The 12,031-nt window shown below is 43.3% G+C and overlaps 1 protein-coding gene and 1 long non-coding RNA gene across 6 annotated transcripts in view; one reads left to right on the forward strand and one right to left on the reverse strand.

Moving 5' to 3' along the window:
• The window catches only part of LOC127561644 (uncharacterized), a 142,177-nt gene extending 138,975 nt beyond the window's left edge, over positions 1 to 3,202 (reverse strand). The window contains exon 1 of the long non-coding RNA XR_007953501.1: positions 3,113 to 3,202. This is a non-coding gene — a long non-coding RNA (uncharacterized LOC127561644). The remainder of the gene's footprint in view (positions 1 to 3,112) is intronic.
• The window catches only part of LOC127561629 (class I histocompatibility antigen, Gogo-B*0201 alpha chain-like), a 75,438-nt gene extending 67,517 nt beyond the window's left edge, over positions 1 to 7,921 (forward strand). The window contains exons 1-5 of one of the 5 annotated variants that reach the window (XM_051996819.1): positions 969 to 1,086; positions 1,935 to 2,213; positions 2,433 to 2,711; positions 2,941 to 3,216; positions 3,367 to 3,463. In XM_051996819.1, the coding sequence (XP_051852779.1) occupies positions 1,023 to 1,086; positions 1,935 to 2,213; positions 2,433 to 2,711; positions 2,941 to 3,216; positions 3,367 to 3,455 (987 nt within the window). In that variant the 5' untranslated portion in view covers positions 969 to 1,022 and the 3' untranslated portion in view covers positions 3,456 to 3,463. Of the gene's footprint in view, positions 1 to 968; positions 1,087 to 1,934; positions 2,214 to 2,432; positions 2,712 to 2,940; positions 3,217 to 3,366; positions 3,467 to 3,961; positions 4,137 to 5,913; positions 6,966 to 7,562; positions 7,596 to 7,781 lie in introns of those variants that run through there. The other 4 variants (XR_007953495.1, XM_051996820.1, XM_051996817.1 and 1 more) reach the window with 4 other exon arrangements.
• The last annotated feature ends 4,110 nt before the right edge of the window (positions 7,922 to 12,031 follow it).

Below are 12,031 nucleotides of genomic sequence, written 5' to 3' on the forward strand. Positions count from 1 at the left end.
GGAAAGGTTTCCCAATTGTGCCCAAGTTCTTTGTTTCTCACAAAAAGTCTACTAGGAATTCACACCTTCATATTTTAAGCGGTTCAAAATTTACCTTATGCTGAAATTGTATTCTTCCCTTCATCTCTCCCCATTTTAATAATTAAGTTGTTCCCTTTTGTTTTTATTGCGTCCGACTCTTTGTGACCCCATTAGGGGATTTTTTAAAATCAGAAAAATAAGAGTGGTTTACAGCTTCTTTCTCCAGCTCATTTTACACGTGAGCAAATTGAAGCAAACAGGGTTAAATGACTTGCTCAGAGTCACACAGCTAGTAACTGTCTGGGGTCTGGATTAGAATTCAGATCTTCCTAACTCCAGGCCTGGTTCTCTATCCCCTGTGAGAGATACCCATCCTTTCTATGGTGAGACAAAGTCTTCTATCCCAAATTCCATTTCCGGGACTTCTGTATTCCTGGGTCTCTCGCTCCCGCATCTACAAGATCTGGGAGGTGACAAAAGTTGCCCGAGTCACAGCTGGGAAGGAGGTCATTAGAATGATAACACAGCGTTCCCTAAATCCGTCCTCAGATTCCTACAAAGCTCAGACGCCCTCGATTTTTTTTTTTTGGGGGGGGGGGAACCTTCCTAACTCCCAAGGGAAGGAGAGGGATCGGCTGAGGGGGGCGGGAGACTGGAAGGCTCGCGGAGAAGGGCTGCGGCCGGGACCTAATTTTTCTCTGTTGGGGCTGAGAGCACAAGAGCCGCGTGTTCCCGAAGCGAGGATGGGAGGCAGGGAGGCTGTTCCGGGAATAACGGAAAGTGCAGAGGGCTGTGAAGCTGGGGGTTTTCTCAGGGTCAGCTTCAGTTTTGGTTTCCCAACCTGGGCATGTTTATTCTGCCCATTCCCCGATGACGTTTGCTGGCTTCCATTTCCTATTGGGTGGCAGAACCTCAGGGAAGCCAATGAGAAGTTGAGAATTCCTCACTCTCTAAGCCGATGGTAACCTGCTTCCAGGGGTCTTGTTTTCTGCCTGCCCACCATGGGCTCTTACGTGAGCTCTCTCTTTTTGTTGGGCACCCTGGCCCTGACAGAGACCTGGGCGGGTAAGTAGGGAACAGTATTCACCCGCCGCCGGGAGACCGGACAAAGTGTCCCTGGGGAGATTGGGGGTGGAATGGGGGGTTGCTGCAGAAAGCGACAGAAAACTCCGAGGCCCGCCCGAGTGCGTTTCCCAGGAGAAAGCTGAAGTCAAGGTGGTGCGGAAAAGAAGAAGCAACGAATAAGAGAGTGTGACCGGGAGCCCAGTAACCCGCCATCCCTTATCTGGGGTTTGGCAGGCGGGGGGTGGGGTGGGGAGGCGACTTGGTTTCGGGGTCTCAGTAGGGTGGGGCTTGTTATTGGTAGGTGGGTGTGAGGACATGGGACGCCAGGGGAAAGAAAACGTGCGACAGTCCTGGGGGCGTTAAGGAGCAGAGCTGCCTGGGACCCCGGCATGGAAGGGCGAGGATGGAGAATCAGATTTTTTTTTTTTTAAGAACTTCACAGAGGATATTGGGGCGAGGATGAGGAAGGGCCAGGCGAGGACACAAAGTGGGGGTCGAGGTTCAGAAGTGTGAGAGACCCAAGACCCGGACCAGAGGAGAGAGGTTTGGTGGGCGGGGGACAACGCCCAGTCCGAGGGCCACTAGAACCTACTGTATTGTTGTCAGGAAAGGGGTTGTGCTGATCTCAAAGTGCTAAAGTCGTGAGAATTACTACGGGTCTGCGGGGGGCACCAGCAGTGCGGGGGCAGAAGGGCTGGGATTTCGAGGGCGAGAAGGCATCTAAAAAGTTGGGGCTCAGAGTCGGGGTCACACTCCGGGCGGGACGAGATCAGGGGGCACACCCGGGCTGCTGCGGTCGGGCCCACGGGGTCCCTGCCCTGAGCCCGGCCCGCGTCCCCACGTCTCAGGCTCTCACTCCCTGAGTTATTTCGACACCGTTGTGTCCCGGTCCGGACTCGGGGAGCCGCGGTTCTTCTCCGTGGGCTACGTGGACGATCAGCAGTTCGTGGGCTTCGACAGCGACAGTGCGAGTCAGAGGGCGGAGCCTCGGGCGCCGTGGATGGAGAAGATAAAGAATGTGGACCCGGACTACTGGGAACGGGAGACGCAGATCTTTAAGAGGCAGGCACAGGTTTCCCGAGTGCGCCTGCAGACCCTGCGCGGCTACTACAACCAGAGCGAGGGCGGTGAGTGACGGGGGCCCGGGGGTCACTAATCACGTCCAGGGACCAGAGGGGAGGAGAGGCCGGGTCGGGGCCCTTCCCACGGTCACCTGCGGTCCCACTGAGGGAGGATCCCCCCCAGGCAGCAGAATTACTTCGGCCCCTCCCGGGTGGGCGGGTCTCAGGATCAGCCCTGTGGGGCAGAGGCTGGAGGTGCTGATCCTGGGGCTGGGGGCGGGGCAGGGGTCCACACCATCCAGCGCATGTACGGCTGCCAGGTATCCCCGGAGCTCTCCTTCAAGCGCGGGTTTCATCAGTTCGCCTATGACGGGCAGGACTACCTCGCTTTGGACACGGAGACCCTCACATGGACGGCTGCGGTGAAGGAGGCAGTGAAGTCAAAGCACAAGTTGGAAGCAGAGAGGAGCTATTCTGAGAGAATGAAAGCCTACCTGGAGGAAGAGTGTCTGCTGTGGATGAAGAAGTACCTGGAGATGGGGAAGGAGACTCTGCAGAGGGCAGGTACATCCCCGTCCCCGCCACCAGGCCCAGTTGTGCTCAGCACTCAAGACCCCAGCTTCCCCGTTCCACCTCCCCTGCAGCCTTATTCCCGAGCTCTCCATTCCCTGGCATCCCAAGGACCTCAGGGCTCAGATTGTGCGGTTTACCCCTTTCCCCTATCTGACCTTATGACCCTGAAGAACAAAGGGTAAAGGGCAAGCCTGGAAATGTCTCTGACCTTTGCCCCCAGATCCCCCTTCTGCCCGAGTGACCCTTCACAGCACCTCCAATGGGGAGGTGACCCTGCAGTGCCGGGCCCAGGATTTTTACCCCGCGGAGATCTCTCTGGCCTGGCTGAGAGATGGGGAGGAACAGCACCAGGACACAGAGTTCATCGAGACCAGGCCTGCCGGAGATGGGACCTTCCAGAAGTGGGCGGCTGTGGGGGTGACCTCGGGCCAGGAAGGGAGATATACCTGCCTAGTTCTGCACGAGGGGCTGCCTGAGCCCCTCACCCTGAAATGGGGTAAGGACCGTGAGGAGGGGCTGGGGGGTGGCCATTCCCACCTCCCAGAAGGAGCAGAGGGAGGGGGAGCTGCAGGGAAAGTTAGGGAAGGGTCAGTGAATCTCAGGCCAGAGAGGGATCCTGGCCTTTCAGCTCCCTTTTCCATTTCAGAGCCAGAGTCCTCATCCCCCTGGATCATTGTGGGGGTCCTTGCTGCTGTCCTCATTGTGGTCATTGCTATAGCTATGGTCAGGAGCTGAGACTTCAGGTGGGCAGAACTGGAAGGGGTCATTGGGCACAGGCACTATGGAGATCCCTGTTAGAATCCTTACAAAGTGATTAAGTCAGTTGCCTAATTTAGCATGGTACTTAGCAAATTCTCTAGCTCACTAATGTATTTAAATACTCATTGGAGTTCACACTTTTGGGAGATTCACAAATCAGTATTCAGTATGAGATTCACAAGTCAGAAACCCACAATCCTACTCTCTCGGAGGAGCATTCAACCTTTGAGTTCACACCTCTAAAAGAGCATAAAAAGGAGCTGAGTTAGTGAAGTGAGTCAATTCAGAAGAAGCCCACTCTTGGAGATGGACATCCCATCTCACACCACCGTGGTGGCAGGCTCTCCTTCGCTTCTCCACTGAAAGATAGGCTTCTAAGAGAGCTACCCGGGCCCAAGGAAAGAGACAAGACTTGGAAGGAGAAAATAAACGTTTGGATTTTATCAGCTGGCTGCGTTTGAAATGATTATTACTCTGAACAGAAACTAAGGCTGCCTCCAGAAACCTCCCCAAGAAACTTGCTCTCCCACAGAGAACCATCATATATTTTAGAAAAGAACAAGAACACCACATTTTGGTGTCTGAACATGGGGCTGACAGGATCCTGATCTCAGTGGAAAAACCTCTGATCCTGAATCCAGTGGAAAAGAAATTAGGGTGAGTACAACAAAGAAATTTTGTTAAAAGAGTTAAAGTAGAATTTCAGCTAAGATGGGACAGATGTTTAGAAAACAACCTTCTGTTTCTGTTCAAGGAAAATGTTTAGAGAACATTGTCAAGGTTATGAAAAGCCAAGATTTGATTATAATTTTGCAGCAGATCACTGAAGCTGTAAAGCACATATGTCCTTGTTTCTCTATGGAAAAAGAATTGGATCTAAACGAGTGGAAATTAGTAGGAGAGGAACTTTGTCAATTCTACAATAAAAATGGACCTGACTCAATTTCCAAAGACAGACTTAATACATATAATTCAATACAGCTGGCTTTAGGAAATCATATAAGTGTTAGAATAAGAAAAGAGAAGAAGGAGCAAGAGAGGTAGGTGCCAACTAAGCTAGGTCGAAAAAGAGGAAGAATCAGATAAGAAGAACTGTTCAGTTCTGCACACATATCTAGGATATATTGTAACCTATTTAACATGTATAGGACTGCTTGCCATCTGGGGTAGGGGATGGAGGGAGGGAGGGGAAAAATCGGAACAGAAGCGAGTGCAAGGGATAATGTTGTAAAAAATTACCCTGGCATGGGTTCTGTCAATAAAAAGTTATTTTTAAAAAAAGAAGAAGAAGAATGGAGTTAAGTACAATTTTGAGTATGATACTTCACAGCAGGAGAAATTAGGTCATTCCACATCTCATGACCCTCCCCCCTCAATTAACCCTTCATGAGTGGAGGGAGGAGGAGGGAAGAGAGGCAGAAACACAATCAGCATCTCCCGTGAAGCAGAATATGACAAGATTAGAAAAGGCATTAATTAAGGTAAAAAATGAAGGACAAGATGTATCTGATTTTGTAAATGCATATCCTGTTATTGAAGAGAGTGGTTCTTCAGGTCAAAAAGGGAGAAGATACACTCCTTTTGATTTGAAAAAAACCAAAGATTTGAAAAAGGGTTGCACTCTTTATGGGGCTACATCCTCTTATGTTAAAATGTTACTAGATAATTTATCTTATGAAAATCTTAACCCTAAGTGATTGGAAATCCATAGTCCCAGTGAAGTTTTTGCTGATTTTGTGGGACGTTTGCAAATAGCTGTAACAAGAACCATTGGAGATAATGCAGCTAAAGAAATAATGACCAGACATTTGGCTAAGGAAAATGCCAATGAAGTTTGCAAAAGAATTATATGGGGACTAGACAAAGATGTTCCTTTAGAGGAGATCATAAGGCACTATGCTGCAATGGGCATAAATGCTTATTATACCCAAATTATGATGAACATGGAAAGACAGGGTCCCTCTTGGCAAGGGACTTCTAGAGAAACTCGTCAATGTTTTCAGTGTGGAAAAGTTAGACATTTGAGAGCACAGTGTAGATATGGAGATAGAATGAGAAGACAGAATGAGAGAATAAAACCCAAAACCCCATGTCCAAAATGCAACCGAGGCTTACACTGGGCCTCTGAATATAGAGTGACCCAGAGAAATGAGAGGCAGAGCCCATCTCCAAGATATCAATCAAAAGATAGGTGGGGCATGATGGCAGCTGAGATTACATCCAAAGAGTCTTTAGAAGGTCAAGACTCTAATGTGATCAATTAGCCTAAAAGTAATCACATTGCAGAAAGAAATTACAGTTGGGGAGAATACAGGCCTTTTAACCCAATAAGGCAGTGTCCAGTGCAAACAGCTCCAATGTAATTGCCAGATGATGATGAGAAATCCCAAAAGTGGCAAATAGAAGGGACTAAATAGGTTAACTGCCTGGGAAGAGGGTTTGCTTGTATTTCTACAGATAGAGAAGGAAACAGATGGGTGGCAACGAGCACCTGGAGAGAAACAGAAAAAGAGAAAAACCTCAAAACACAGGAGAAGATTTAAGAAACATCTAACACTGAAAGAACATGGCTGACAATGAGACTGTTAAAAGAACTTTTAAAATCTTCAGGAATCATTGGATTCCCTAACACAAGATGAGACTGTTTCAGCAGGAATCATTGGATTCCTTGAGATGAAAAATTGTTGATGAGACTATTGCAGTACTTCAAAGCTTACAGGAATTATTGGATTCCTGGCACATGAACTAATGGACAATGGACTCCTTTGGGACTATTTCTAGGACTTATGTATAAATTCTCATGTTGATATGAATCAACATATTGATTCCCATATTGATGATAAATTTATGTATACTTGTTTCAAGTGAACCCTTTTGGAAACCTGCTAATCTGATTTGATTTCCCATTTCCTTTGGTGTTTTCATCTCCCTTCCTGAGATGTCAGGGAGGGTGTGACCATCTTCTATTGTATTTTCACTTCTTTTTTGAGTAGTCAGAGAAGGCGTGATCACCTTCTTTTTTTGGGTTCTCACCTCCTTGAGAAGTTAGGGAGGTCATGACCACCTTATGTTCTAAATCAAAAGAAAATGGGAGATGTTAGAATCCTTACAAAATGATGTCAGTTGCCTAATTTAGCATGGTACTTAGCAAATTCTCTAGCTCACTAATGTATTTAAGCACTAATTATTCAGTATGAGATTCACAAGTCAGAAACTCATAATCCCACTCCCTCAGAGGAGGAGTCAACCTTTGAGTTCACACTTCTAAAAGAGCATAAAAAGGAGCTGAATTAGTAAAGTGAGTCAGTTCAGAAGAAGCCTACTCTCGGAGTTAGAGCCAGATTCATTCACCCCATCTCATAACACCGTGGTGGCAAGCTCTCCTCCTTTGCTTCTCCACTGAAAGATAGGCCTCTAAGAAAGCTACCCGGGCCCAAGGAAAGAGACAAGACTTGGAAGGAGAAAATAAACGTTTGGATTTTATCAGCTGGCTGCATTTGAAGGTGAAGATTATTACTCTGAACGGAAACTAAGGCTGCCTCTAGAAACCTCCCCAAGAAACCTGTTCCCATAGAACCATTATATTATAAAAAAGAAGAGAACACCACAGATCCCAGCTTCCCCCGACCTGTCATCTTGTCTGTCTCTCCCCAGGTTCTCTACTTGCCAGCTAAGAGACTGTTAGCCAGGCCCCAAGGTCTAGATGAATAAACATGGAAGTGTAAGGCACTTTCTGGAGGACGCCTTATAGCGGTGTAACAGGCTGGCTGAGAGGGGAACCTGCTTCAGACTCAGATCAGAAATGAACACAGGGATCTCTGCTAAACAGACTGGGAATTCCGTCCCTGGGCCAGACCAAAACAGGAACCCACTGATGCAGATCTGGGAGTTGGAAAGTGCCCTTCCCTGGTGCCTCCTTTCCCTTTTCCTCTGAGATGTCGATATTGAACTGGGGTGGGGGGGGGAGAGTTGGAGAGATAGCATCAATTGTCATTTATTGTGTCTGCAAGACAGCTCAGTGAACTTCTGGGGTCTTAGTGTGGTCTCCTCTCCTGTACTATGGAATTTGTTTTTCTTTTTCAGGTGAAAAAGGAGGGGACTATGTTCAGGCTGCAGGTAAGTGAAAGGTTGAAGTGGAAGGGAGGAAGAAGGGCCCAGCCCATGATATCTTTGGGACTTGGGAAATGCGAAGTCAGAGAAGAGACTTACTGAAAGTCCATACCTTGGGGTCCCTTTGCCTTCACGTCCCCTGGTTCTGGAACATGTGTCCCTGACTGGGTTGTTTCCCTCTTTTGTCTCCAGGCAATGATAGTGCACAGGGGTCAGATGTCTCTGTCAGCCAAAGGTGAGATTCTGGGGCTGGTGTGAAGGGGCCAAATGAGTGGTGAGAGGGAAGAGAGGCTTGAGGTGAATTTGAGGATGCTCCTTAATCTGCCTTTCTTTCTTCAACTTGAGAGAACTGCCATCTGTGGACCCGAGAAAGAAAACAAGGATATTCACATCCTAATTCTTGTCTTGTTCCTGTTGACCTTTGCCTTCCCTTCTCAGATTGGCCCCTGTGGTCATCACTGTATTCTACAGAGCAAATTCAGAGAAGCACCTCTAATGCCCTCAATGTATGGGCTCCCATACCTTCCTTCTTTCTTCCTGTTTCCCTTTTTCGGCAGTAAAACTAGCAGTAAAAGCCAAAAGACTTTAGAAATGATATTCCCTTAACATTAAAAAAAACTTATTTATCTATTTTTAATATACATTGCTTTATGAATCATGTTGGGAGAGAAAAATCAGCAAAACAGGGAAAAACTATGGGAGAGGAAAAAAAAACCCAGAAGAAAAGAATATAGCATGTGTTGATTTACATTCAATCTCCATACTAGTTTTTCTCAATAAAGATGGAATTTTCTGTCCAAAGTCTATTGGAATTGCCTTGGATCTCCTTAACATCTGATGTTTCACTAAACTCTGATATTTTTCTTCCTGGAAAAATTTGCACTGTGAATGATTTTTCTTGAATCTTCAACTTTTCTCCACAATTTCAATTGACCTTTATGTTTTGGTGTGGGTTTGGGGGAATAAAATGACAATATGGAGATGTTCTGGCTATTTGAAGGACAAAATAAATTAAAACTTTAAGATTTTTTAAGAATTCTTTGATTAATCAGTTGCAATGGAGCAGTAATGAACTGACTACATCCAGCAAAAAAATTCTGAGAGATGACTAAGAACCATTACATAGAATTCCCAATCCCTATATTTTTGTCTGCCTGCATTTTTGATTTCCTTCACAGGCTAATTGTACACCATTTCAGAGTTCAATTCTTTTTGTACAGCAAAATAACTGTTTGGACATGTATTCTTATTGTGTATTTAATTTATACTTTAACATATTTAACATGCATTGGTCAACCTAACATCTAGGGGAGGGGGGAAGGGGAAGAAGGGGAAAAATTAGAACAAAAGGTTTGGCAATTGTCAATGGTGTAAAATTACCCTGCATGTAACTTGTAAATAAAAAGCTATTTTAAAAAATTCTTTGATTTGCTCTGCTGTGTCTGTGAATGCAGGTGGGACCTGAGACAGACAGACAAAATAGTCTGGGGGAGAAGCAGTATATTGTACATTGTGAGGGTACAGGTGTCTGTCTGATTTATACTGATCAGGTGCACATGTTGATATAGTGTATTCTGAATTGTTCCAGGTCTTCAGATAGAATCCAGGCTACATATTCTAACTGTAAACAGGAAGGGCCAAAACAGAGAAAAGAAAATGATAGCCCAACTTCCCTAAAGAGTACTGATCCAAAAATCATAAAATATTAAGAGACCACTTATAGATCTATATGTATATATAGATATCAGAAAAACCAACAACATTATTGATCATATCAATAACCAAATTAACAAATTATTATCTTAATAGATGCAGAAAAAGTGTTTGACAAAATCCAACACCCATTCCTATTAAAAACACTAGGGAAAATAGAAATAAATGTAGTTTTCCTTAAAATGATCAATAGCATCTATTTAAAACTATCAGCAAGCATCATATGTAATGTAGATAAACTAGAACCATTCCCAATAAGATCAGGGGTCAAACAAGGTTGCCCAATATCACTATTGCTATTCAATATTATATTAGAAATGTTAGCTTTAACAACAAGAGAAGAAAAAGGAAATTAAAAAATGATAAAGATGGTATACTTGGAGAATCCTAGAGCAGCAACTTAAAAACTACCAGAAAACATTCACAACTTTAGCAAAGTTGCAGGATACAAAATAAATCCACAGAAATCATCAGCATTTCTTCAGATTACCAACAAAGTCCAGCAGCAAGTAATACAAAGAGAAATTCTATTTAAAATAACTGTAGATAATATAAAATATTTGGGAGTCTGCTTGCCAAGAGAAAGTCAGAAACTATCTGAAAACAATTGCAAAACACTTTCCCCACAAATAAAGTCAGATCTACTAAATTGGAAAAATATCAAGTGCTCATGGGTAGCACTTGATTATAACAATAAAAATGACAATACTGCCTAAATCTACTTATTGAAACTCCCAAGAAATTATTTTACAGAGCTAGAAAAAATAAGAAAGTTTATCTGGAAGAACAAAAGATCAAGAATTTCAAGGTAATTAATGAAAAAGTGCAAATGAAGCTGGCCTAGTTGTACTAGACCTAAAACTTTTTTAAAACAGCAATCAAAACTGTTTGCTACTGGCTAAGAAGTAGAGTAGTTAATCAATGGAATACATTACATTTGCAACACAATAGTAAATAACTGTAGTCACTGAGTGTTTGACCAACCCAAGGACTCCAACTTCTTGGGCAAGAACTCACTGTCTGACAACAATTGGAAATTAGTATGGCAGATACTAGTCATTGACCTACACCTAATAGCCTATATGAGGATAAGGTCAAAATGGGTTCATAATTTAGACATAAAGAGTGTAAGTATAAGCAAATTAGAAGAACAAAGGATAGTTTACCTCTCAAATCTGTGGAGAAGGAAGCTATTTGTGGCCAAAGAAGAACCTGAGTACATAATTGAATGCAAAATGGATAATTTTGATTATATTAAGGTACAAACAAAACAAACACAGATGAAATTAGAAGGAAACTAAACCGGGTAGACATTTTTACATTTAAGGGTTCTGATAAAGGCCTAATTTCTAAAATACAAGGAGGATTGCTTCAAATTCATAAGATTTCAAGCCATTCTCTAATTGATAAATGGTCAAAGGGTATTTTCAGATGAAATTAAAACTATTTCTAGTCATATGAAAAGATGATCAGAGAAATGAAAATTAAGACAACCCTGAGATACCACTACATACCTCTCAGATTGGCTAAAATGATAGAAAAAAATAGTGCAAATGTTGGAGGAAATGTGGGAAAACTGCGGCACTAATACAGTTGTGGAGTTGTGAACTGATTCAACCATTCTGGAGAGCCATTTGGAACTATGCCCAAAGGCTATCAAATTGTACATACCCTTTGATCCAGCAATGTTTGTACTGGGCTTGTATCCTAAAGAGATTATAAAGGAGGGAAAGGGACTCATGTGTGCAAAAATGTTTGTGGCAGCTCTTTTTGTAGTGGCCAGACACTGGAAACTGAGTGGACGCCCATCAATGGCTGAACAAGTTATGGTATATGAAGGATATGGAATATTGTTGTTCTATAAGGAACAACCAAAAGGATGATTTCAGAGAGGCCTGGAGAGACTTACATGAACTGATGCTGAGTGAAATGAGCAGACCCAGGAGATCATTGTACACAGCAACAGCAAGATTATACTATGAGCAGTTCTAATGGACTTGGCTCTTCTCAACAATGAGTTTATACTGGAACAAAGTATTTTCACTTTTTGTTGTGGTTTGCTTGCATTTTGTTTTCTTTCTTATTTTTTTCCCTTTTTGATTTGATTCTTTTTGTGCAGCATGATAATTATTGAACTATGTATAGAATTGCACATGTTTAACATATATTAAATTGCTTATTTGGGTAACTTATGTGGGGAGGAAGTAGGGTGGAAAGGAGGAAAAACATTTGGAACATGAAGTTTTTCAAGAAGAGAACCAGTTACACCCAGCGAGAGAACTATGGGAATTGAATGTGGACCAGAACATAGCATTCTCACTCTTTCTGTTGTTGTTTGCTTGCATTTTCTTTCTCATTTTTTTCCTTCTTGATCTAGTTTTTCTTGTGCAGCAAGATAACTATAACTATGTATACATATATTTGTTTTTAACATATTTAATATATATTGGACTATCTGCCATCTAGGGGAAGAAGGAAAAGAAGGGGAAAAGTTGGAACAGAAGGTTTTACAAGAGTCAATGTTGAAAAATTACCCACGCATATGTTTTGTAAATGAAAAGTTTTAATAATTTTTTTTAAAAAAGAAGAAACAGAGCCCTACTTTAATAGAGTTAAAAGCAGGGTAATATACTAGGGAAATGAGCAGAAAACCATTCAAAGTTATTCTGTGACAAGGAAGATCAAAACCCACATTCAGAAGATGATAACAAAATCAAAACTTCTCCATC

This window comes from Antechinus flavipes, chromosome 4 (assembly GCF_016432865.1).
Source record: "Antechinus flavipes isolate AdamAnt ecotype Samford, QLD, Australia chromosome 4, AdamAnt_v2, whole genome shotgun sequence".
Classification (NCBI taxonomy): domain Eukaryota; kingdom Metazoa; phylum Chordata; class Mammalia; order Dasyuromorphia; family Dasyuridae; genus Antechinus; species Antechinus flavipes.